The sequence below is a fragment of the Moschus berezovskii genome, chromosome 8, assembly GCF_049115385.1.
Source record: "Moschus berezovskii isolate FMDL1 chromosome 8, NW_MosBer_1.0, whole genome shotgun sequence".
Classification (NCBI taxonomy): Eukaryota; Metazoa; Chordata; class Mammalia; order Artiodactyla; family Moschidae; genus Moschus; species Moschus berezovskii.
In genome coordinates, this window is record NC_142467.1 from 92,136,303 (window position 1) to 92,160,877 (window position 24,575).

Sequence of the window (24,575 nt, forward strand, 5' to 3'; positions counted from 1 at the left end):
AGTTAGACCCCCAGGTGCTGCTGTAGCCTGCCAGACTCCTCTGTCTGTGCGATTTTCCAGGTAAGAATACTGGAGTGAGTAGCCATTTCCTCATCCAGAGGAACTCCTCGACCCAGGGATCGAACCTGCATCTCCTGCATTGCCAGGAGGATCCTTTTACCACTGAGCCACCTGGGAAGCCCAGACCCTAGGCAGGCAGGACTTTCCCAAGTAATCTCGACCACCCACTCTGCCGGACGATTATAGGGCATGACTCCATGGGCCACCATACCAAAGTGACATCACCTACACCTGAGAAAGAAGTTATTGAGCCACCCACTCAATATATCAGTGAACCTGCCACAGACCTTAAGTTACCTCCTTTTTTTTTAACCATGCCTCAAAGCTTGTGGCACCTTAGTTCCCCAATCGGGGATTGAACCCGTCTCCTGCAGTGAAAGTGTTGAGTCCCAATCACTGGACTGCCCGGGAGGTCCCTAGCTCACCCTTGCTTAGACAAATCCCAATCTGTGCACAATGCATGCCAGGCCGGCCAAGTTCTCACGACCCAGATATAACCATTCATGACATCACCCAGCCCCGAGATCGAAGGGCAACGGGACTCACTGTGGCAGGAGGAGGGATCAGTCATCAGTCTCTGACTAGCAGCCCCCCAGAGTCTCACGCAGACCCTAGAGGACTTGTCTAAAAATATGGCGGATGCCTTACTAGGACTCCATTCTTCTCTGGACTCAGTAGCAAATAGTCTCGACAACAGGCTGCCCCTTGATTATCTCCTACCTGAGGAAGGGGAAGTCTGCACAGTTAAGACCTGCTACATGGGTGTCAGTAATTCTGGTCAGATCAAGGTAAACACAAAACACAGCAAGCTCGGTGGTTACACAGATATAACACACTCCAAAACCCAATCCAAGCTCCATTTAGAATACGGTCAGAGGCCTCGTTGGTTTAGCCTGGCTTCTTCCATTTCTCTACCCACTAACTTCTATCATCTGCCTGCTCATCTCTGGGCGGGCCTCCTTAATTGCCTCCTCAACTTCCATTAGTGAACAGCTTGAAGTCATCAAACCTCAGGACAATTCGAACGCAAGGATGCAAGCACATGGACTGCAGCCTGGTGACCATCACACGTATTTTAGGCTCATCAGGGAACAGTTCTGCCCCCCTCAACTAGGGAACAACCACACCCCCGTATTCAGCAAAAAAAAAAACAGCTTTAGAAGTCAGACCATCTGTCCTCCAGTGCCCCTCAAGAAAGAAGAACAGTAACAAGGGAAGGCTTTGTCGCCAGGAATTTGCTCAAAACCTGCTAACCACACCCCCCTCCCCACGTTCAGCAAGTTAACATAAACCTTTAAGTTCAAGGGTCCAGAGATAAAAAAGGAAGCGCCCCCCTCCACACACAAAGAAAAAAACATGTGGAACCAGCTGAGACCAAGATAGCAGCAATCCAAACTCCAATAGACCCTGAATCTCATTACATGTTGATTTTACTGTATGAACGTATTAAACAACACACCTCCCAGCAGCCAATACCATACATTAAAAGACCAAAACAGGATAAAGAGGGGGCGGTCCCCCACTCCCTCAAAAAAAGCCCTGCCCCTTGCCAGGTAAACTAATGAACATGGCTCCCCATCACTGACCTCACTCCTCCCTTATAAAATTAAATCCCTCTAGCCAGGGAGTTGTGAAGTTCACCCCTGAACTAGTTCAAGTTTCTCCATTCTCTGGCCGCTGAATAAAACTTGTGATGTGTCAAACAGCACCCTCCTCCCAGGCAGACAGCATAAGCCGGGTTGAGGCCCCACCACGGTCCATACGACTTAATCCGTTAACAGGTGCACAAAGGGAGGTGGCATCGGGGCCAGGGCCGCTCCCACCAAGACCCAAGCTATACCGGCTAGCAGGTGGGCGGCTAGGCGGAAAGGACGGGCAAAGTCCCAACGGTCCCAGCACCAATGTCGTCCTCATAAACTTCTGTTAGGCAGTACGCACGTGCAGGACCCCGCCTCACAAACAGCGTTTATGGAAATAGGTCCGGGGATAGGGAAAGGGTGGGGGGTTGGTCTGCTGGCGCGTCGCGGTCACATGTTGGCTCGTTCCCGCTGCAGCCGCGAGTTGTAGGCACGTGACACTGTGTTCCAGGCGTCCATGTAGCGGTCCATGCACATGGCAATGCACTTCTGGAGAAAGAATGGGCGAGCCGCTTAGGTCTGGACCGCGGCTGGTGCCCCCGCCTCGGCAGCGGACTGCGCACGCGCAGCATACTTTCCAGGCCGCCTTATTAAGTCAGCGCACGCGCGGAGGCCACCCCCACCGGGTCCAGCCCGCGACCCCGCCACCCCTGGTTTTACCTGCTCTGAATTGTCCAGGGAACCCCCCGGCTTCCCGATACACTTCCGGAAGCACTTGTCAGTCATCCTCTGTGGGGACACGCGAGCCCTCAGTTGTGACACAGGCCCTGACGGATCCCGCAGCTCTCAGCCCCCCACCCCGCCCCCGGCCAGCCCCGGACCTGTAGCAGCTCCTGCGCGTTGGCCACGGCGATCTGCACTTTCACCTGCTCCATGATGAGCCCTGGGTCCAGCTTCCCGCCGCCTGAGCCCCCGAAATCCGAGCCGAAGCCGCCCTCCATGGCTCCGCAAAGTCAACCGGACCGCTGCCGCGTGCGCCGACCCGCACCCACGCCGGAAGTCCGCTGCCCCAGGGCCCCACGGGAAATGGAGTTCCGATGGGTGGGAGCAGGGTCCGGACTACGACTCCCATAAGGCCGCGCGAAACCTCCCGCGCACGCGCAGAAAGGAACGGACCGAAGTCGGTTTCCCGTGTGAAATACGGGTCGAGGCCCGCACCTCCGTGCTTAGGCTCCACTCCCAAAGGTCCCGCCGCGAGTGCACACTGGAGGATGGGGGCGTTTACCCTGCGCTTTGCAGACCCGGTAGCGCCAGACCGTGTTAGGGGACCAAGGGCGCTGCGGGGTGTCGGTGGATTAGATGGGGGAATGCAGAAAACTAGTGGTCCGCGCGGTCAGATGCGGGTCCTAAGACTCCCGGTTTAACTAGTGGCTTGGACTCCTACTACAGCAGCCTGGCGTGGGAGTAGTAACTCACGGGCAGAACTTAAAACCAAAATGTTTTATTGGATGTTGTACAAAAGAGTTTCCAGTCTTAAAATGTATATTACAAATCATTGGAGGAAACAAAAGACCACACGTTTGGCATGCATCTTAAAAATCACCATCTGAAATGTGTCTAGACAGCCGGTTGCTGAAACTGAGTCCCCTGGCCTGTAGTGCTGATGATCCCTTTTGGGCTCGGAATTAAGACCTTTCCAATAGCGTTAATGTCCTTGAGGAATGGCACTCCCTGCTCAGATGTGCTGATATAAATAGAACTGCTGGGTAGACGGTGTGGTAAAAAACAAGCCCAGGTCAGAGCCTGGCTGTGATGAACACTGAGCGCCCAGACCACGGGGAAAAAGGCGTCCGTGTCTCCCTGGCACTGGGTCCCTTCCAAGGGCTGAGCCGAGTGGTTGTTTCTCTAGAAGGGTGCTTCTCCTCACATGACACGGGCTCAGAGAAAAAGAATCGCTTCTGCATCATTTCAAGTGGCTTAAACATGTTTAAGGACAAGTGCAAATTGTTTTTCAGGCCAAGGCTGACATTGTAACATTGGACTTTGTCCTGTTTCCAACTACTTGATTACCAAAGACTGGTAATTACCAAATTACCACCAACCTCCAGCCACAACTGCCCACCGGTCCAGCACACCCTCCCCTCACAGTCAAGGGCTTCCCAGCCTGCCAGGGCCACTTCCAGGCTCCACTCAAGATCTCAGCCAAACAACCACCGAGCAGGGAGGAGACCAAGAACCGGCTGATGCAAGAAGTCAGCTAATGAGCCTGGGGGTTCTGCAGGCACTGGGCAAACCCTGGGGCAGTTTTTCAGGCCCTCTGGGCCTGCTGAGAGGGTGGGGCCCTCTCCTTTCCTTCCTGAAGTCCTCAAGCCCAGCCTGCAAAAGCGCTTCACACCCAGAATTCCAGAAGACAGCTTCCGTCTCCAGAGATTTCCAAAATACCCTGAAGGGTGTGGCCAAGACCAGTGCAGTTTCCACTCACCCGAGGACCACCCAGACCCCATCACGCTCTCCAGACCCTCATGGTCCACTCAGCTCCTGTTACGACAGGGGAAGGGAGCAGCCTGCACCTGGAAGCACTCCTGGCAGGAGGGTGGGGAGTGCGGGAGGGTGGTACAGAGAAGGTGCTGTCAGGACAGGAAGCTTCTCATGGGCTGCACCATTTTTCTGGTGAGGCCACCTCCCTCCACAGGGCAAGCACACAGCCCTCGAGCCAAGGACTCTGGTGGCCAAGGAAAGATGCCCAGACTTAAAGCCTTGGCCTGCAGGGAGATTCTATACTTGGCAGCAGCTTGGTTTTGCCGCTGGCTGACACTTTCCTGTCCTGGGGCTTGGACCCTCCTCACCATGAGCAGTTCCCAGGGAAAGGAGGTGGAAGGGCTGCTCCAGCTTTGGGTAAATCCTGAGGGGCTGGCACTCAGCCTACCTGGAAGCACGCTGCCTTCAGGGGTCAGCCGCCTCCATGGCTCAGTATTGCGTCTTTAAGACTTGAGCTGCGCTTTCTGAAGGGTCAGCCAGGGGCACAAAGTCCACAGGGACAGAGCCCCCTGATGCTGCCGCCCGCCCCGCCCCGGGACTGTCCCAGTGACCCTTGAGTGAGCCCCTGAGGTGGGAGCCTGGCAACCTCTGTACTGACCAATGTAAAAAAATAAATATCCATTAAAAAAATAACTTCTGTGTATCTACGTGGTACGGGTCAAAGGTGAACTGATGCAGGGAGGGGGGTCTCCAGGTGATCAGAAGCTGGGCTGTGGCATGGAGCATTCCACAGAGGTCTGCTGGCATGGGCAGGTCTGTCTAAGAAACACCCTTTCAGCAGGAAGCTACAGAGGAAGCCAGCGTATCAGTGTGCACCCCAGAACACAGGAGTGGGCATGCCCTGTGCGCAAGGCACAGAGATGGAGGTCAGGGAGCCCCACGGCTCGCCCTCATCACCCTCTGCCGATGGGAGGGCGGAAAGCGGTGGTCGTACATGGATGTCATGTCCAAGGTTGTCACAATCATCCCCTTGACGCTGACCTGGGGATAAGTCTCAGACAGAAATCGCCCCCAGGTCTCAAGCTTCCTTCTTGCCTGTCCCACAGGGTGAGGAACTTGACTGCAGAAAGGTCCAGAAACGTGAGGCTCCAGTAGCCAGAGAGGCCCACACACCCGACTCCCGAGGGCTGAGCAGAAACCGCCCAAAGCCCAGGTCTGACAGTAAAAGCTGCTTCCAGCCCTCTTTCCAGTGCTCACTTGGCTGAGCCACGGAAACTCTGCAGGGGGTGCCCCTGCTCCCCACCAGGTCAGAGGCTGGATTCTGAATTTGGTTTTGTTGAAAGCTTAAATGAAACAAACTATGGAATCCTTATGCAGTTCCGCTCTGTCCACCCCATGCCTTCTCTCCCACCCCGACTCCAGGCTGCAGCCGAGACCCACGCAGCCAGCGGGCCTCCTCCCACCCGTGCTGGACTCCCCAAAGTCCGCTAGCCACTAGGCTCCTGGGCTGGTGGACAGGGCACCAACACAGTCCGGTCAATGGTGAAGGGTCCCAGGAAACCCGCCAACAGGAAAGATCAGTAGAGACCCACCCCCATGCTCTGGCAGTTCGCTTAAAAATTCTCTAGAAATGTACCAAGGATTAAAGAAGCCAATGGTATAAAAATAGTTTTCAGTGGCTCTGGGTAAAGAAAGACATGTGATGAGGCGTGTTCGGTTCACATGACACGGCAGCCTCGAGAGGTGGTCCTCGGGTCCCCCTGGAAGGAAGGATGGTGCAGTGAGGTGAGCCCGGGGTGGCAGGCACATGCCAACCTGACCGGGCAGGTAGTTGGTGGCCCCCCACCCTCCCACCAAGAAGGGCTGGACTGGGCTGGGGCCTGAGCCACCAGGGAAGCTCAGCTTCCAGCATGATGACCCCAGCTTCTGCGGCTCCTGTTCCAGAACCTTCCATGTCTCCCTCACTCCTGTTGTGAGCCACAGGACTTGTTACAATGGTCTTAGACCCAGAAGAGTCCTGCATTCGTGTCCCATTCAGTGTAGTTCCTCGGCGCCCCCACCCTCCCCATAAAACTATTAAGAAGTCATCAGCATGCCAGTCGGGAGGAATCACGGTAACGGCGGGAGGGCTGAGAAGCCCTGGGGCTGTACCAGGGTCACTTTGAGACACGGTCAGCTTTGCAACCCCATTCCCGGGGTCCCTAGGCGGGTACCAGAGGTCCACACGACAGGCAGGACCAGGAGGCAGGGCAGCTGACCCCACGGCCTGTCTGCTGTGAGCTCTGTGGCCTGGGTGATGCCCAGGGCAGCTGCATGAACAGGGCCTGGGATGTGTGTGTGTGTGTGTGTGTGTGGGTGCACGCCTGGGAGCTTCTACCTGCTGGTGGAAAAGATCCTCCTCTCCAAACTCAGCTGCCTCGTCCTCGCCCTCCTCCCCATTCTCGGTCTCCCGCACCACTGAAGACTGCTTCACGGTTCTCATGGCCACTTCCTGTGCGAGATGAGAGCTGCAGACAAACCCCTCCCCACCCCAGGAGCCCAGTCTGCAGGGGAGGCAGTCAGGACACCCAGGCCCAGGCTGCACTCGTGTGCCTAGAGACCAAGGCTCCATCCACCCAGAAGGGGTCCCAAGACCCAGGCAGTGGGAGGCACTCACCTCCCCATCAGCGTTGACCAGGGTGGTCCGGAAGCTCTCACCAGTGCCCCAGCTGTTCTGACTTTTCCACACGAGTGTGGATGGGGGGCTGTGAGCCACCCCCGCTCCAGCTGCCCACACCTGGGGACACAGGAAGGCCTCCCCATTAAAGTGGGCTCCAGTCCTAGTGGTCACCAGCTAGCCATTCATCACAGGCCCCCTTGCTGCCCTGGGTGTTTAATCTTTCTAGGCCTCTTAGATCCTGCCCAGGGATGTTAATCACCCCAGTATGGAAGAAGAGGCTGAGGTTCACAGTGGCCAAGGACTTTCATCTCAGCAAATGGGCCAGGCTGGGATCAGGTGCCCTAGAGTCCATGCCCGTGACTGTTAACATGGCTGGCACTGTGCCTGCCAGCCCAGACAGACAGCCTAGACCCAGTCTCACCCACACCGGGGGCCCTTGGCACATCACTCAGGCCTCCCAAGAGCTCCAGGGAGGCTCCAATGAAGAAATGTGGACACACAGGCAATCTGCTACCGCAAGCGGCTGTTCAGGGGCTGTTCTCACCACCCTGCGGTGCCCCTGGCCCCCTGCCCCATCCCAGCTACACCTCACAACCTGCCCCTCCGCAGCCACCTACCGTGACAGTCTGGCCGGCCCGCAGCACATACTTGGGGGTGAACTTGTAGGAAATCTCCTCCCCTTCCAGGACCTGCCTTTTGATCCTCCAGTTGCCCAGAGACTGATCCTGAGGAAGGGCGCTGGCATTGGCACAGGGCTCTGGGCAACCCCGGGGGGCCTCCCCTGAGGGGGTGGTGCAACACGGGGCAAGGCCTCACCTTGTCAGAGCTGTTCTTCAGTTGCACGAACCTGCCCTCCAGATCGATCTCCTCGATGCTGACGCTGCCTGAAGCCGAGGCCTGCTGCGCCAGGTGGAAGCTGCCGCTGCTGCTGGTGCTGCCACTGGAGCCAAGGCCACTGGAGCCCGTGCCTGGCGGCTCCTCCACCTCCAGCCGCTTCCGCTTACTGCGGCCCGGACGCCCAGCTATGGACACACCGCTGCCGCTGCTGCTCGTTGTGGCCCGCGAGATGGTGATCCGCGACGAAGGGCTGGGGGACAGCTTCAGCCTGGGGGCGGGGGGGGGCGGGGTTACCAGGGGCTGAGGTGTACAGGTGGGGGGTGTTGGAGGGGGAGGGACAGCGCACTCGCCCCACCCCCTCTCCTCGCCCCGCCCCTGCCGCGCTCACCTCTCCTCCTCGCCCTCCAGCAGCTTGCGGTAGGCGCTGATCTCCATGTCCAGGGCCAGCTTGACGTCCAGCAGCTCCTGGTACTCGGCCAGCTGCTGCTGCATCATGTCCCGCATCTCCATCATCTCTCGCTCTTTGGCGTCCAGCATCTTCCGGAACTTGTCCCGCTCCCCAGCCACGGCTTCCTCTAGTTCACGGATCCGGTCCTCAGCTGCGCTCGCCTGCAGCAGGGTCCACGCGCGTCATGGCGGGGAAAGCCCACCCAGCTGCAGACCTCTGGGGCTGTGGGAGGGGATGAGATGGGACAGGGCCCGAGGAGGGGTCGGGGCTGGGGCTCTGGTGAGTCACCTGCTTCTGGAGGCCGGAGAGCTGGTAGCTCAGGGATTCGACCCGCATGCGGGCCTCCTTCAGCTCCTCCCGGGCGGCACTGGCAGCCTTGTCGTTCTGGTCGGAGCTCAGCTTGGCGTTGTCCAGCTGCGGGCACAAGGGCAGGCATGAGGGCCGGCACAGAGGGCAGGGGTGGACGGCTCAATGCCCACCGGCAGGCATGCTCAAGTGCGCACCTTGGCTTGGTAGGTCTGCTCCAGCTCCAGACGGTACAGCCGCACTTGCTCGTCGTGCTGGGCGCGCAGTTCCTCCAGCGCCTGGGCCATCTTGAAGTCATACTCCTGCTGCCGGCTACTGTCCACCTCCACCAGGCGGCGCTCGTGCCGCCGCCGCGTCTCACGCACTTCCTGCGGACACAGCCACATGCTCACTGCCTGCCTTGGCCCTGTCACAGGCGTCCCTGACTCTCCCCGCGGCCTGAGCAAGGGCGCCCAACTCTGCCACTGGTGACCCTCTGGGGTAGGCCCGGGCCACCTGATCACACCCACACCACGATTCACAGCCACCCAAGAACCATGACCCAGAGCCCCCAGCTGACTGCCGATTAACACACCTATGCCTTCACACAGAGGAGCATCACTCTGCCCTGAAAAGAAGCCCTGACACTCGCTACCACGGGGACGGACCCTGAGAACAGGTTGCTCAGTGAGAGAAGCAGACACAGAAAGACACACAGGGTGTGATTAAACTGATGGGAAACGTGCAGAGCAGGCTGATTCACAGAATGAGTGGGTTCCTGGTTGTCAGGAGCTAGGGGAGGGGATGGGGTGACTGCCATGGGGGTGGGCTTCTATTGCGGTGATAGAATGTTCTGGAACTAAACAGAGATGGCTGAACAATCCTATACTAAATTTCATTAAATTGTTTTAAAAAGTTGTTTTAAAATTAACATGTTTTAAAAAGTTTTGTTATATAGGAAAACTGGAAGAATGCTAATGGAAACACCTACAGAATTTCTCTTGGGGGTAATGTTCTGGAATTAAGAGGAGATGGCTGCACAGCTCTGGGAATGGACTAAGATCCAGTCTACATGGTAAACTTTGAATGCTTTCTGGTAGGGGACTATTTCAATAAAGCTGTTAATAAAAAAGAATTCTTAAAAAAAAAAAATTCTTAATGTGGCCCATCACAGGAGCCTGGGGTCTAGAATGGAACAGCAGTGGGTCATGGCAGTGACCGGCTGGCCTTGGCCACATGCACCAGGAGCTGACCAGGCAGCGGCGGGGTCAAAGACAGGTGGGGAAGCCCCACTTGACGAAACTCCCAGTCACGTGTCTGGCCCCTGTGGGTGATGACAACAGGAACGTGTCCATAGGAAGCCACTGTGTTCACAAACAGCCAAGGAGCACAGTGGATCCTCAGCCTGCACCCCACCCCTGGCCCACCTCAGGGGCCCTCCCGCCCCCTCGGCCTCCTCACGGGATCCAGGGCGGCTCTGGCTGCAGCCGGGCCCGGCAGGAGCAGGAGGCCACTCCACAGTTGTGTTGGCATCTCACCTGCCCGCATACCACAGTGAGCCCAGCAGTGGCTGCCTCCGGGTTCCATCTGGCTGTGACAGCACAATGGGCCAGGACCAGGTGGGAGGCCAGCGGGACCAGGGCTCTAGTCAGTCCTGCCAAACCAGGGAGCTGAGGCCCAGAGGCAAGGAGGCCGGGGAGGGTCTGCAGGAGCCTGACTGATGACCCCAAAAAGCATGCCCATGTGCTGATCCCCAGAGTCAGTCAATGTAGCCTTCCTGGACAAAGGTCTTTGCAGGTGTGATTAAGATACAGGGCTCAAGACCATCCTGGACTATCTGGGTGGCCCCAAACCCAAGGACAAGTACCACTATAAGAGATGCAGATGCACAGAGAGACAGAAGACAGTGGCGTGTTGATGGAGGCAGGATCAGGAGATGAATCCCCGAGGCAGGGAGAGGCAGAAAGTGGGGGAGTACCCTGGCTCCCGCTGGGGGGTAGGGGGGACGACCCACCTCCTCAAAGACATCCTTGCGGAAGGCCAGCTCCTCCTGCAGACTCTGGCAGCGGTTCTCCAGGTCCACGCGCATCAGCGTCTCCTTTTCCAGCTGCTTCTTAGCCACCGCATGCCCGTCCTCCGCCTGGAAACGCGGGACAAGCAGCTGGTGGCGCTGTCTGCCGCCACGTGAGGTCCTTGGGGATCCCCTGAGCCCCCAAACTCCCCCGGGGTGTGGACTGAGCAGGGGTGGGGGTGAAGGGGGAGCTGCAGCTACCTTAGCCAGCTGGGCCCGCAGCTCTGCCACATCGTTCTCAAGGGTGCGCTTGTCGCTAAGTGCGGCTGCTAGCTCGGCCTCGCTTCGGTGGAACACGGACTCCAAGTCCCTGACGCGGCCCTGGGCCACCGTGAGCTCGCCCTCCCTCTTCTTGGCGCTGGAAGTCAGGAGCAGAAGTTAGTAGGCAGCACTGACCCCAAGGCCAAGTTCATGGCTGCCTCGGGGCCCAGAGCCTCACCTACCCATGTTTTCAGTATCAGAACCTCATCTGTCAGCACCAAAGGGGCCCTGTCTTCAAACCCACTCTGCCCCATGGGGACCCTGCCAGCCACTCAAAATAACCCTCAAGATGTGGGTTTTCATGTCCTTTTCCCTGACTTTTGGGCACAGGAGGAGGGACCACTTAGAGGGAGAACTCTGATTTTTTTAAAAAAATGTATACTTTATTAAAGTAAGTAATTAAAACCCTGGCCTTTGAAATGTGGATCTCATTTGTAAAGTTAAGCTATTTCAGGCAGGCTCACTGAACTTCTAATAGATATCTCCGATGTGAAACAGCTAAGATGCCAAAGAGACTTTCTAAATACACAATTCTCTCTTTTGTTTTCTGGCTGCGCTGTACAGCATATGGCATCTGAGTTCCCTGACCAGGGAGCGAACCCAGGTTCCTGGCACTGGAAGCTCGGAGTTAGCCACTGGACCACCAGGCAAGTACCAACACACAACTCTTAATAGCGTGAACATTTCTGAACGGTGCTCTAAATCTCTTGAATTAGAAGTGGGCAGTTGAAGGCTACCCACTTCTCCACCAAGGAACTGAAGCTGCACCCTGCCCAGCACCAGTGGGACAGCACAGCAGGGGTCAGATCAGCATCACCCTTCCTGGGTCCTGATAAGCACAGATGTCCCAGACATCACCTGGTGTCCCCCAGGGACAGGACCGCCCTGGGTGACAATGACCAGGGACCCCACACCAGTTCGAGTGAGGTGTGTAGGGAAGCGATAAAGCCCAGTGACTTCAGTCACCAGGCTGGTCCCACAGCAGTCCTTGGGATAGGACCTCCAGGCAGACGTGGCACCCACGGCCTCCATGAGAGTCTGGGGTCCCGCAGTCCACATTCCTGAACTACACAGTCCTTCCACTCAAGGGAGGAGGGTGGGCTGCAAACCCCACATCCCTCGAGGGTTTGGGGGAACTAGACTCATCTGTCCAATAGACCACTACTGAGGGCCAGTTTCATGGACATGCTGTCCTATCACTAGAGAAAAGTCTATGGATTCCCCATCATCAGGGGGCACTTTCTCGTGGGTGCAGAGAGCAGTGAGACCCACTGCCCTCAGGTGAAGGAGACAGGAGGAACACACACAGGGCGGGAGCTACTGGGTACAGCCCTTGAGAAGCCGGGGCCTGGGGCCTGAGCCGGGGAGAGCAGAGAGTACACAAGCCTAGGGTGAGGTGGGTGGGCAGGTCGAGATCAGCTGTGCAGCCAGGGCGACAGGAGCAGAGGCATCAGGAAATGCGGAAAATCTCTCAACACCGTCACCTGTGCCACAGAGATAAAGAAGGACACGGGATGGTCTGGGAAGCAGGGGTGCTGGCGACCCTCAGGGGCTTAAATTTCTGCTGCTTGACAGCTTCAGCATACGAAGTTCCTCCCCTGGAACCCTAATTCCTGGAGCCCCTCCTGTCAGGTCCCCCACCCACGTTTCCATCATCACAGCGTTTTTGCAGTACTCTTGGTTGAAAAAGAAAAGCACAGGCTGTCACCTCACAGCAGGTGCACTTTACGCAGGGTCACGGGCTACACCGTCTGCCAGGGCTTTGAGCCCAAGAGCAGGAAGTGAGGCTGGTAGGCAAATAGCCTGCAGACCCAAGTACTCGAGACTGGGGAAGCCTTCCCTTGAGAGTGGGGGCCAAGGTAAGTCACTGGCCCGGGTGCCCGATGGCAGGGCAGGGCTGTTACTGAAGCTGTCATAGGAGCCTGTGACACGGCCCAGGCACTGGGGAGGCGTCGTGACACATGTGACATCAGTGCCAGGCTCGAACTAGACAAAGCACTATCTAAGGGTGTCCACCCTGAGTATAAGTTAAGAAAGGCAGAAAGGCAATGCCCCAGATCGGCCTCAGAGGTTCTGTCTGCACGGAGGTTCATGGAAACTTTCATTTTTCTCTCTTGGCTGTGCTGGGTCTTCACTGCTGCGCAGGCTTTTCTCTAGTTGTGGCAAGTGGGGGCTACCCTCTAGTTGTGGTGTGCGGGCCTCTCATTGCAGTGGCTTCTCTTATTGCAGAGTACAGGCTCCTGGGCACACAGGCTTCAGTAGTCGCGACTTGCAGGCTCTGGACTCAGGCTTGGGAGTCGTGGTGCACAGGCTTAGCTGCTCTGAGGTATGTGGGGTCTTCCCAGACCGGAGATTGAAACTGTGTCCCCTGCATTGGCAGGTGGATTCTTTACCACTGAGCCAGCAGGGAAGCCCTTGTTTTTCTCCTTAAGTTAACTGCGTTATCTGCTTTCTCCCCAGGGAGCATCTATGACTCTGACAAGCAGAAACGTGACTTCTCAGCCCACCCAAAGAGTCACACGCAGGTTCAGGATGTCTGGAAGATTCCAGAACCTATGTGGATGTGACAGAGAGAGGCTGGGGGAATTCCAGAATCCTCCAGCATTCATTCTCTTACTCTTCTCCAAAAAGCATGTCACTTTTTAATTCAAAGTCATAATAAATGGATGTGGTATCCTGTCTACCTGGCCTCTTGAGAAGCACAGACTGCCTCTACTGCCTTGTCAGACCCCAGCTGACTGTGTGCCGTGCGGGTCTGTCTCTGGGCTCACTGCTCTGTTCCATGCGGGAACCAGAAACACACCACTAAGTGACAGGGGACAGTCTGAGGAGGCGACACATGGTGGTTCCAGCCATAGGACATCCTGGGAAAGGCAGAGCTGTGGAGACATGAAGGACCCCCGGCCTCCAGGGGTTGGGGGGAGGATGAGTTGGGGGTGTGGTGAGGCATAGGGATTTTCAGGGCAGTGATGCTATGCGGGTGCACACACGTCAGTGGTCAGTGGACGTGTCCACACCCAGAGAGCACAGGACCCTGAGGGTGAACCCCTGTGAGGCAGGGACTGGGCTGATAAAAATGTATTCATCTTGGCTCATCAGCTGTAACAATGTAGCACACCCGTTACTGGGAGACTCTGGCAACCCGGCACCCTGGAGGGGGGTCTGGGGCACCCTGTGTTTTCCACTCAGTCTCTGGCAAACCTAGAACTGCCCCTCCCAAAAAGTAAAAAGTCTCATTAGAAAAGAAGAATCCCGCACACGTGAAGGCGGCCCTCAGCTGCTGCTGGGACTGTGAAAGGGGCCTCCGGAGCTGCTTCCGCTGAGCCGGGGGAAACCCTGGCTGAGTCCCCAGACCTCATGCTCAGCATCCCCATAGCCAGTCTGGCCTGTCGGGGTGGCCGCGGGCGAGGGTGGAGGGGTCCTGATCTAACCACTCACTGAGTTCACGTCACTTCATTCCTCTGCTACCATCACCACCAGCGCTGCCTTGTTCTCCAGACTTGGGACACTTTCACTGGGGAGCAGCCAGGAGATGGGGCTTTGGGATCAGGAAGAGAAGGTCACCCACCGCTCCCCGGCTTCCCAGGGTGGGCACAAGAGGGGAAAGGGGGCCAATTCTTTGGAGGGGATAACGGTGCTGGACAGGGCAACCAGAGGGCCAGGCCCCAAGAACCCATAGGGCCCGCTCCCAGGAGGGCTGTGCAAGCTGGGGCCCTCCCACCACACACAGGGTGACGATCCCGCCGTCACACCGCCACAGCCCCACCTCTTGGTGGCCTCCTCCAGGTCAGCCCTCAGCTTGCCCATTTCAATCTGCAGGCAGGCACGGTCCCGGGCCGTCTCGTCCAGCACCCGGCGGGCATCGGCCAGCTCCGCCTCGTACAATGTCTTGATGCCGCTCACCTGCAGGGACAGCCAGGCCAAGGTGAAGCCCTCTTACCTACTAACACGATGCCACTCACCCGCATGGGCCCCCCAGCTGGGCCCCCCGAGCCTGCCCAGGTCACCAGCCCCTATCAGGTCACACCTGTCAGCTGGACACACACTCAGGTCTCCCTGCCCCACCCTGAGGGGCCCAGAGCTGTGAGCATATTTAGAAGTATCAGGGACCAAAAGGATAGGGAGATGCCGTCTGCCCCCATAGGATGGCCATCACAGAGACCACAGCAAGTGTCAGGAGGATGGGGAGAAGCTGGCACCCCCATGCATGGCGGGCGGGCAGGGAGGGGGTTGGTGCCACCATCATGGAAGACAGGTTGGCAGTTCCTCAGAAGGACAGAGCAACCACTGACCCAGCAATGCCACCCCCCGGCATCTACTTGGGAAAAGTAACACACACATACACAAAACCCATGCACACGCATTCACAGCCACGTCACTGCTAACGGCCCCAAAGAGGAAACACCCGAAGGGCCCATCAGCAGGTGATGGATGAACACAATGTGGTCCCTCCACACCTGGGGCATCCCTCAGCCCTGAAAAGTGGTGAAGCCCAGACACTACCACGTGCACGGGCCCTGAGAACACGATGCTCAGTGAGAGAAGCAGACACAGGACACACAGGGTGATCCCACTGCTGGGAAACGTCCAGACCACGCAGATCCACAGACACAGAGAGTGGGTTCCTGGTGGTCAGGGGCTCGGGGAGGAGTATGGGGGGAGGAGAAAGCTACAGGGACGAGGTTTCCTTTTTTTTCTTAAGTGCGATTCTTGTTGGATACAAATGAACTTGGGCAAACTCCAGGAGACGGTGAGGGACAGGGAGGCCTGGCGTGCTGAAGTCCATGGGGTCAACGAAGAGTCAACATGACTTAGCAACTGAACATCAACAACATGATTGATGTACACCACCGCATGAGTTACAGGTGTACAACACAGTAATTCACAATCTGTAAAGGCAATTCTCCACTTATCCTTATAAAATACTGAGCATACCCCCTGTGTTTTAAGCATATCCTTGTAGTTTATATATACATAGTGGTTTGTTCCTCTTAATTCCCTACCGCTATCTTGCCCCTCCCCAGGAATGAGCTTCCTTTCAGTTCAGTTCAGTTCAGTTCAGTCGCTCAGTCGTGTCCGACTCTCCGCGACCCCATGAATCACAGCACGCTAGGCCTCCCTGTCCATCACCAACTCCCGGAGTACACTCAAACTCATGTCCAGAGAGTTGGTGATGCCATCCAGCCATCTCATTCTAGGGGGATGGAATTCTGGAATTAGATAGAAGTGATGGCTACCCAGTTGTAAATATATTAAACACCACCAAACTTAAGAGTTTAATTGGGTGAACTGCATGAGATGGGAATTCTGCCTCTATGAGGCAGTTACAGGAGTTTCCCTGATGGCTCAACGGTAAAGAACTTGTCTGCCAAAGAAGGAGACCTGGGTTCGATCCCTGGGTCAGGAAGATTTCCCGGAGAAGGGAATGGCAACCCACCCCAGTATCCTTGTCTGGGAAATTCCATGGACAGAGGAGCCTGGCGGGCTACAGTCCACGTGTTGCAGAGTCAGACACAACTGAGCAACTAACCAAAAAAGCGGTTAAAACCCTTCCTGGGACTAACAAAAGACCGACAGAGGGTGACAAGGCAGCTGGCCCTGCAAGTGGCCAAATCCTTCAAGCTAGACTTCAACAGTATGTGAACCGAGAAATTCCAGATGTATAAACTGGATTTAGAAAAGGCAGAGGAACCAGAGATCAAATTGCCAACATCCACTGGATCACAGAAAAAACTAGAGAATTCCAGAAAAACATCTGCTTCATTGACTACGCTAAAGCCTTTGACTGTGTAGATCACAACAAATTGTGGAAAATTCTTAAAGAGATGAGAGTGGAAAATTCTTAAAGAGGTGGGAATACCACAACACCTTACCTGCCTCCTGCAAAACCTGTATGCAGGTCAAGAAGCAACAGTTAGAACAGGACATAGAACAGAGTGGTTAAAAATTGGGAAAGGAGTACGTCAGGGCTGTATATTGTCACCCTGCTTATTTAACTTACATGTAGAGTACATCACGCAAAATACCCGGCTGGATGAAGCACAAGGTGGAATCAAGACTGCTGAGAGAAATATCAATAACCTCAGATATGCAGATGACACCACCCTTATGACAGAAAGCAAAGAGGAATTAGACTCGATGAAGGTGAAAGAGGAGCTTGAAAAAGCTGGCTTAAAACAACATTCAAACAACAAAGATCATGGCATCCAGTCCCATCACTTCATGGAAAATAGATGGGGAAACAAGAGAAACAGTGAGAGACTTTATTTTCTTGGGCTCCAAAATCACTGTGGATAGTGACTGCAACCATGAAATTAAAAAACCTTTGCTCCTTAGAAGAAAAACAGTCACAAACCTAGACGACATATTAAAAAGGAAAGACATTACTTTGCCTACAGAGGTCCGTCGAGTCCAAGCTATAGCTTTTCCAGTAATTGTGTACGGATGTGAGAACTGGACAATAAAAGGCTGAGTGTCTTCTAACTGTGGTGCTGGAGAAGACTCTTGAGAGTCCCTTGGACTGCAAGGAGATCAAACCAGTCAATCCTAAAGGAAATCAACCCTGAATATTCACTGGAAGGACTGATGCCAAAGCTGAAACTCCCGGTACTTTGGCTGCCTGATGTGAAGGGCCGACTCACTGGAAAAGACCCCGATGCTGGGAAAGATTGAAGGCAGGAGGAGAAGGGGACGACAGAGGATGAGATGGTTGGATGGCCTCACCTACTCAATGGACATGAGTTTAAGCAAGCTCTGGGAGATAGTGAAGGACAGGGAAGCCTGGCGTGCTGCAGTGCATGGGGCTGCAAAGAATCAGACATGACTGGGCGACTGAACCACCACCACCACTTCCCCACAAAGCCATAAGACGGCAGCTGAGTGTCTGCGCCCGGGCTCAGAGGGCGGCTTAGGGCCGGGGAGCGACCCTCCCTTCCGCAGGAAAGACCCAGGGGAGCTGCCGGGGACCTGCCACTTGGTAGGGGGATCACTATCCTGGTCTGCCTTAGATCTGGGAATTCTTAGATGTGGGGTTTTTAGGGTTAAAACTGGAGTGTCCCAGGCAGATCAGGACCAACCCGTGAGAGCTGGATTTGACAGCAGGTCTGAGACCCCCTCCACCCTCTCCAGCCCTCCCATCTCAGTCCGGCTCTCCTAGTCATTTCATCCCACAGGTATGGGCTCTTAGTGCCACTTCACAGATAAGGAAACTGAGGCACGGGACAGCACAGCACCCTCTCCTAACCTGTCAGTACAGGCCAGAGAGGTCTGCTGGGGACAGCTCTGAGAGAGAAACACGTGGGGATCCAGATGAAACAAGCCTCTCCCTCCTGTGCCCTGTTCACCCCGCCCCCATCTCCATTTCTGGAATAAACCCACCATCGCCAAGGGTGGCCAACCTCACTGCCTACGGGTGGCCGGGCACCCAGTTCACAGGGGCGTCTCTGCCCTGTCGCCCACCATCCCACCTGCCAGAACGTTCCTGACCCGAAAGGAGGGCCTAGCACCCAGGCTGCAGTCTCGGACAAGACCTCTGGCCCCACAGACTGGCTCCCACTGGGCTTTCCTCCCCAGCTTCCCCTTTCGGCGGGAGGAGCACTGATGGCCAAGAAGGCAGGAAACGAACGTGAGGTCAGAGGGGAAGCTGTCCCTCCCCGGGAGCCCAGGGTGAAGGAAACCCAGCGTGCACACCTGGCACTCATCTGACAGTGACTTGAGTTAATTTTGATTTTTTAAATATCTCATTAAGATGCCACTCATGGGGATTTCCCTAGTGGTCCAGCGGTTAAGACTGTGCTTCCAATGCAAGGAGAATAGGTTCGACCCCTGGTCAGGGAACTAAGATCCCACGTGCCGTGAGGTGAGGCCAAAACAAACAAAAAACAAAAAGGAATGAAGACAACAACGTAGAGCCCTTATTTAAAATACTTTATTGTTAAAAGATGCCAACTGTCAACTGAACATCAGTGACTTGCAATCCTTTCGCAATAGAAACATCAAAAGTCACTGATCACCCTGACAAATAATACAAATGAGAAAGTCGTAAATATCTCAAGATCAAAATGTGACACAGAGAACCAAAGAGAGCAAATACTGCTGGAAAAAAATTGCACCTGTTCAGCTTTTTTCTTGGCTGCACAGCTTGTGGGATCCTAGTTCCCTGAGCAGGGACCAAACCAACACGCCTGCAAAGAAGCACTAAGTCTTCACCACTGGACTGCCAGGGAAGTCGTGCACCAACAGACTTGCCAGAGGCAGGGTTGCCGCAGATCTTCAGTATATTAAAAAACTGTGTCCTAGGTGATTCTCTATAGCCAGGTCTGCAAACTCAGGCCCACAGCACAAAACCCCAGCCACCCGCCTGCAGAACTAGAACGCCTTTTATATTTTTAAATGGCTGAGTAGAAAAAAACAAAAAAATATTTCATGATACAGGTACCTATATGAAATGACCACTTCAGTGTACAAATAAAGCTTTATTGGCATACACCCTGGCCCGCCCCTCCATGTACTGTCCCCAGCAGCTTCCCCGCCAGCTGTGATGCCTGAGTTGAGAGCTCACACTTGAGACCATTCACCCACATAGCTGAAACCCCAGCCCTTTCCCAAAAACCTCTACTGAACCTGGAACCTGATCTACGGCACCAGGACGATGGAGAAAACTCTGAAGAGGAGGATGCGAGGTCACAAAAGCTCTTTCAGAGCAGGGAACAGGTGTTCCCAGCAGGCCTGTGCCTCCATGTGCTGTGACACTTGGGGTGTCCCGTGGGAGCCCCAGGCACAGCTTTGGCTTTTGTTCTGACTTTAACAGCCAGCACTGCACAAGTGCGGAGCTTGAGGAATCCCAACAGATGTGTTAGCACATGTGGCCGTGAGGGGAGCAGAGTTCGCATAACCCGAGGTAACCTTTCCCTAGGGTCCCAGACTTGCCCTGAGGGCCTTCCTGTGTCCCCAGGAACAAAACTGCCCCGGAGTGGACAACCACTGCCAAACTCCACAAACCCTGACCCTCTGCAAACCCTCCAACTACCAGAGCCCAGTTCCTGCTCCCTGGGTCCACCTGAGGAGCACCCGCCCCCTGCTCCCCACAGCAACAGGATACATGGGCAGGAAGAGAAAAAAAGTGAAGCCTAGGGGAACTCAACACCTAGGTTGAGGACTCCCTGGAGAACCCCCTTTCCTCCCTGGTACACTCGAGCCACCACCCCCCCGCCCCAGCACACAAGGCTCTTCCCATACAAAAATTTGGTCAGCCCTCAGTCTCCCAGAAACCCTTCAGGGACACACGTGGCCATTCACCCTCGTACAGCTCACCAGGCCAAAACACCCATCATCTGACTTCTGATGGGAAAGGGAAACATCCACACATGACCAGCGAGGGTCTACGGGCTGGAACGTGACTTTATCTTAGGCACCTGAACCCTCTGCATTGGATATAAGCCCGTAGTACGCTCACATTTTAAACAGCACCACCACTGGGTTCCTTACGTGGCTTCTCAGCTTTGACACTAATGGCATTTGGAGCTGGATCGTCCTCTGTGGGGAGATGTCCTGGGCTCGGGGGAGGAGTGTGTGGGGCAGCCTCCCTGGACCCACTGCCTAGATGCCAGGAGTCCCCTAGTGTGACAACCACAGACGTCTCTAGCCATCACCCAGTGTCCCCTGGGGGCAGATTCTTCCAGGTGAGAAGCTGCCATACAGGTCGGAGGCCTGACACACCATGCCCTCCCACAGCCCTTGGCCACTTCCAGGTCACTCCCTCCATGCAGCGCACATGACCAGCCCACCTCACTGCTCCAGCAGGTTACTGGCTCCCTCCACTGACCAGCTGAAGGGGGCATTTGTCACCTCATCCCCAAGCTCCAGGGGATCAGGCTGGTGGGAACTCCCCACTCCTGCTGTGAACGAACACCTGTCATCTGGGTGGCTCCAGATCCTGGGCACATCCCTGGGGTGCACAGTGTGGCGGGGCCCCTACTCTCCCACCGGGCAGTCTGATGTCCCAAAGCAGCATGGGCAGCCGAGAAGTAAACCATGCCACTGTCCAGACAAGTGGACAGCATCGAGTTCCCCAGGTCTGGCCCCTGCGCTCTCGGGCACAACACTCATCCAGTGGGGCCGGCACCCCACGTCCACTGCCTGCAGGAGGGAGGAGAGGCCGGGGTGAATGACCCGGCGTTGACCAGCCCAAGCAGGTGAAACGTGGGCCTGCACTCCAAGGACCCGCATGCACTGCTGAGGCGGCACCACTGGGGCAGCCACTCCAGTCCCCTCATACAGACGACAAAACTAAGGTTCTGGGGGGCTGAGTGACCTGCCCAAGGTCACAGATTAAAAGCAGGGTTTGGATCCCAAGCTTTAATCTAATCCCAGGTGACCTAACACACCACCTACCACCAAGTCTCCCACGTCCCCAGACACCTGAGACACACTTTCCTGATCCCGGGGACCCAGGCAGGGGCAAAAGAACCCATGGAGTGTTCCCTCAGTGCACTGTCCTGTATTTTATTGCCTCTATTCTATAAAACAAACATGAATTCACGGCGGCCCCATACAAGCCCCAAAAGTAGGCATTTATTATTATTTGCACTTTACAAAAGAGGCAGTGAGCTCAGAGAGGTTAAGTGATCCGCCCAAGGTTATACAGGCAGTAAGTGGCTCCCAGAAATGACCAATCCCATAGCTCCCACTCCACGCCCCACGCTCTCCTCCCAGAGGTTGTCACTGTGCCCATTCTTCGGAGAGGAAAACTGAGGCTCCAAGCACTAAGTGCCAGCTTCAGGCCCTGACTCTCCCACCGGGCCCACAGGGAACCACATGGTGGCCCCCTCCCCCTTATTCTGAGGACCTGCCCTTGGGTTGGGGGGGAGGGCTGTGGGAGAAAAGGAGCCCCCTAGATTGGCAGCCAGTTGTGACACACCTCACCCAGGATCCCCAGACCCCTGCCCTCACACCCACTTGGGGGGCAGGGCTTATCCAGCCCCTTCCCCCTCACCTGCACCAAAACTTCCCCTGGTTCCCCAAGGCCTCACACCTCCTCCTCCCCTCACACCCCTCAGGACAGGGCAGAAGCTACCAGACTCTCGCAGGCTCCTGCCCGTTAGCCAAGGGCATCCCAGGGCCCAATGAAGGGCCTTCCAAATTTCTCATGGGACCAGGGAGACTCTGGACTCCCCTGCTCTGACCCCTACCCCCCAGGTCCTAGTAAAAGACTGAACTTACTGCCTGTGCTGTGCTGTGGTTAGTCACTTAGTCATGTCTGACTCTTTGTGACACCATGGACTGAAGCACCCTAGGCTCCTCTGTCCATGGGGATTCTCCAGGCAAAAATACAGAGTGGGTTGCCATGCCCTCCTCTAGGGAATCTTCCCAAACCAGGAATCGAACCCAGGTCTCCCACATTGCAGGCAGATTCTTTATACCCCAAGTCCTGACTGAACTTACTGCCTAATCCCACTCAATCCCCAAACTCCCCATTATGCATTATGGGACTCCTGCAAAGTTCCAAGGAGAACTGAGACCACTGACTCACCCCAGACCCTCCACCCCTCCTTAGAGAACCGAGGACCTCCCCCAAGTCTTCTTGTAGAACACCCAAACACATCCCCAAAGACTCTCCACAACTCCTTTGGGCGGGAGGGGTCCACCCTGGCTCACACCCTATCACTCAGGAGCTCCCCAGATCTCCTCAGATCCCTTGGTAGGCAGGGCCTGCCCATCTCCCCCTACCCTCTAAGGTCCCCTGGGGACCCTTCAAAGGGTGGGGCCTGCCCAGATTCATCTCTCAATTAGGGCACCTACCACCAACCCTTGGGGACACCTCAGAGGAGGGGTCTGCCCTAATGGACCCCTCACTCAGGGCCCCAGTATCCCGAGTCCACTTCAGGGGACTAGTCAGCCCCAAACTCAAAAGACACAGGAAACACCCTGGAGACCCCCGGTGCATGGGGGGGGCCTGCCCTAGGGTGAAGCCCTCACTCAGGGTCCCCCAGCCCCCTCTGGGTACCCATCAGAGGACACGACTCACCCTAGCCTGCACCCCTGTCTTAGGGGATCCCCAGATCGGCAAGGATCCTTCAGGGGCGGAGCTAGTGCCAGTCTCCACCTCTCGCATGCGGTGGCGGGGCAGAAACCCTTGGGGATCCCTCATAGACGCCAGCCCCAGCTCCCACCCCTCACTGAGGGCCCCTTGAACCTCCTCAGGGGCCCCTCAGGCATGCACCCCTCACTCAAAAGACCCTGAGAAGTTCCCGGACTCCTCGGTGGGCGGGGCAGGACCCAGTCTACCTCTCGCACGGGAGAAGTCCCCGAAACCCTCGAGGACCCTCAGGGGCCGCGGCTCAGTCAAGCATGTGACTCTCGCGCGGGGCCTCCGAAGCTCCCTGGGGACGCCTTGGTGGGCAGGGCCCGCCCCAGTCTCCCCCTGTCCCAGGAGCTTCCCCGAAACCCCCGGGGACCCTGAGAGGCCGGCCCGCCCCAGAGGGGGTCCTCGGCGCCTGCGCTTACCTCGCGCGTGGTCACCTCCTCCCGCTCGGAGATCTTGAGCTGCAGCCGGTCGTTCTCCAGCTCCAGCGCGCGGACGCGGTCGATGTAGTGCGCCAGGCGGTCATTGAGCTCGCGCAGCTCCTCCTTCTCCTGCAGCCGCGACAGGCGCGTGGGCGACAGCGGCGTGGAGGGCCCGCCCGCGCGGCCGGGCTGCGGCGTGGCCATGGCGGCGGCTGCGGCAGCGGTTCGGGGTCCTCGCTGCTCTGAACGGCGGCCGCGGCTCGGCGGGCTCATTCAATCCGCGCCGCCGACCAAGATGGCGCCCGTCGCCCGCCGCCGCCGCCGCGACGGGGCAGCCTGGGACTTGTAGTCCGGCCGGCGCCGCGCGCGGCACGCCGGGAGCTGTAGTCTCCTGCTCAGTTTCCCGCGCTGTCCCGGAGCCAAACAACAGGACCCCAAATCACAGCTTGACCGCTGTGTGACCCCGGGTTTCTTTCCGGGCCTCAGTTTCCCCACTTGTATAACCTACCTACGTCATCGGAGCCTCATTAAAGTTACAGGTGGAGTGGTGAAGAAACTTCAGAAATACGTTCGGTGATCTCACCAATATATGGAATAAAAAACAAACAAAAAACCCAACACATCAGAAATACTCCAGGCTGCAACTAAGACCTGATGCAGCCAAATAAATAAATATCAATATACATATATATTTCCCAAGCTGATAGAGATGTTGCCAAATTGTCCTTTGAAGAAGTTTACCAATTTACATTTTTGCAACAATGTATCAATCATCTAACTTTTAAATTATTTCATTTATTTCATTTTCTTTTTAGGCCTACAAGCAAAGTTTTGCAGTTTTTTTTGTATGTGTGATTTTTTTTTGGGGGGGGTTGGTTTTTAAAGTATACTTATTTACAAAGTCGTGTTAGTTTCAGGTATACAGCCCAAGCACATACATACAGAGAACAGATTGATGGCTGGGGGTTGGGGATGTGAAGTGGGTGAAGGAAGTCAAAAATTACACATTTCCAGTTACAAAATAAATGTCATGGGGCTGTAATGGACAGCATGGTGACTATAGTTAACACTATATTGCATATTTGAAATTTGCTGAAACAGTAGATCTTAAAAACTCTCATCACAAGAAAAAATTCCGTAACTATTAATATGTAAGGTGATGGATGTTACCTAGGCTTATCAAATTATTAGTTTGTACATCTGAAGCTACATGTTATGACAATTACACCTCAATTTTTAAAAAATGCTCAGTGAAAGAAGCCAGACACAAAAGGTCACACAAATGTATGATTCCATTCATATATAAAATGTCCAGGGATTTCCCTGAAGGTCCAATGGTTGAGACTCTGCGCTTCCAGTGCAGGGGGAATGGGTTTGATCCCTAGTGAGGGAGCA

General features: G+C 55.7%; 2 protein-coding genes across 2 annotated transcripts; both read right to left on the minus strand.

Moving 5' to 3' along the window:
* Positions 1-1,472: 1,472 nt before the first annotated feature.
* Positions 1,473-2,696, minus strand: TIMM13 (translocase of inner mitochondrial membrane 13). The gene is made up of 3 exons (XM_055429927.2): positions 2,519-2,696; positions 2,358-2,426; positions 1,473-2,186 (listed from the first exon to the last, which is right to left on the minus strand). The coding sequence occupies exons 1-3, from the start codon at positions 2,636-2,638 to the stop codon at positions 2,088-2,090; spliced, it is 288 nt and encodes a 95-aa protein (XP_055285902.1). The 5' UTR covers positions 2,639-2,696; the 3' UTR covers positions 1,473-2,087.
* Positions 2,697-3,122: 426 nt separating this feature from the next.
* LMNB2 (lamin B2) lies at positions 3,123-23,503 on the minus strand. Its single transcript, XM_055430511.2, has 12 exons — positions 23,181-23,503; positions 14,443-14,579; positions 10,617-10,773; positions 10,359-10,484; positions 8,563-8,733; positions 8,348-8,473; positions 8,000-8,220; positions 7,591-7,879; positions 7,392-7,499; positions 6,772-6,891; positions 6,493-6,606; positions 3,123-5,875 (listed from the first exon to the last, which is right to left on the minus strand). The coding sequence occupies exons 1-12, from the start codon at positions 23,451-23,453 to the stop codon at positions 5,834-5,836; spliced, it is 1,884 nt and encodes a 627-aa protein (XP_055286486.2). The 5' UTR covers positions 23,454-23,503; the 3' UTR covers positions 3,123-5,833.
* Positions 23,504-24,575: the final 1,072 nt, after the last annotated feature.

What these genes read in the sequence shown, in the direction of transcription:
- TIMM13 (XM_055429927.2), bottom strand. Translation starts at nt 2,638, where the DNA reads ATGGAGGGCGGCTTCGGCTCGGATTTCGGGGGCTCAGGCGGCGGGAAG. An exon ending in ACGCGCAGGAGCTGCTACAG is followed by an intron (nt 2,427 to 2,518) that starts GTCCGGGGCTGG and finishes GTGTCCCCACAG; the next exon opens with AGGATGACTGACAAGTGCTT. An exon ending in CCCTGGACAATTCAGAGCAG is followed by an intron (nt 2,187 to 2,357) that starts GTAAAACCAGGG and finishes TTCTTTCTCCAG; the next exon opens with AAGTGCATTGCCATGTGCAT.
- LMNB2 (XM_055430511.2), bottom strand. Translation starts at nt 23,453, where the DNA reads ATGAGCCCGCCGAGCCGCGGCCGCCGTTCAGAGCAGCGAGGACCCCGA. An exon ending in GCAAGGATGTCTTTGAGGAG is followed by an intron (nt 8,734 to 10,358) that starts GTGGGTCGTCCC and finishes CTGTGTCCGCAG; the next exon opens with GAAGTGCGTGAGACGCGGCG. An exon ending in AGCAGACCTACCAAGCCAAG is followed by an intron (nt 8,474 to 8,562) that starts GTGCGCACTTGA and finishes TTGTGCCCGCAG; the next exon opens with CTGGACAACGCCAAGCTGAG.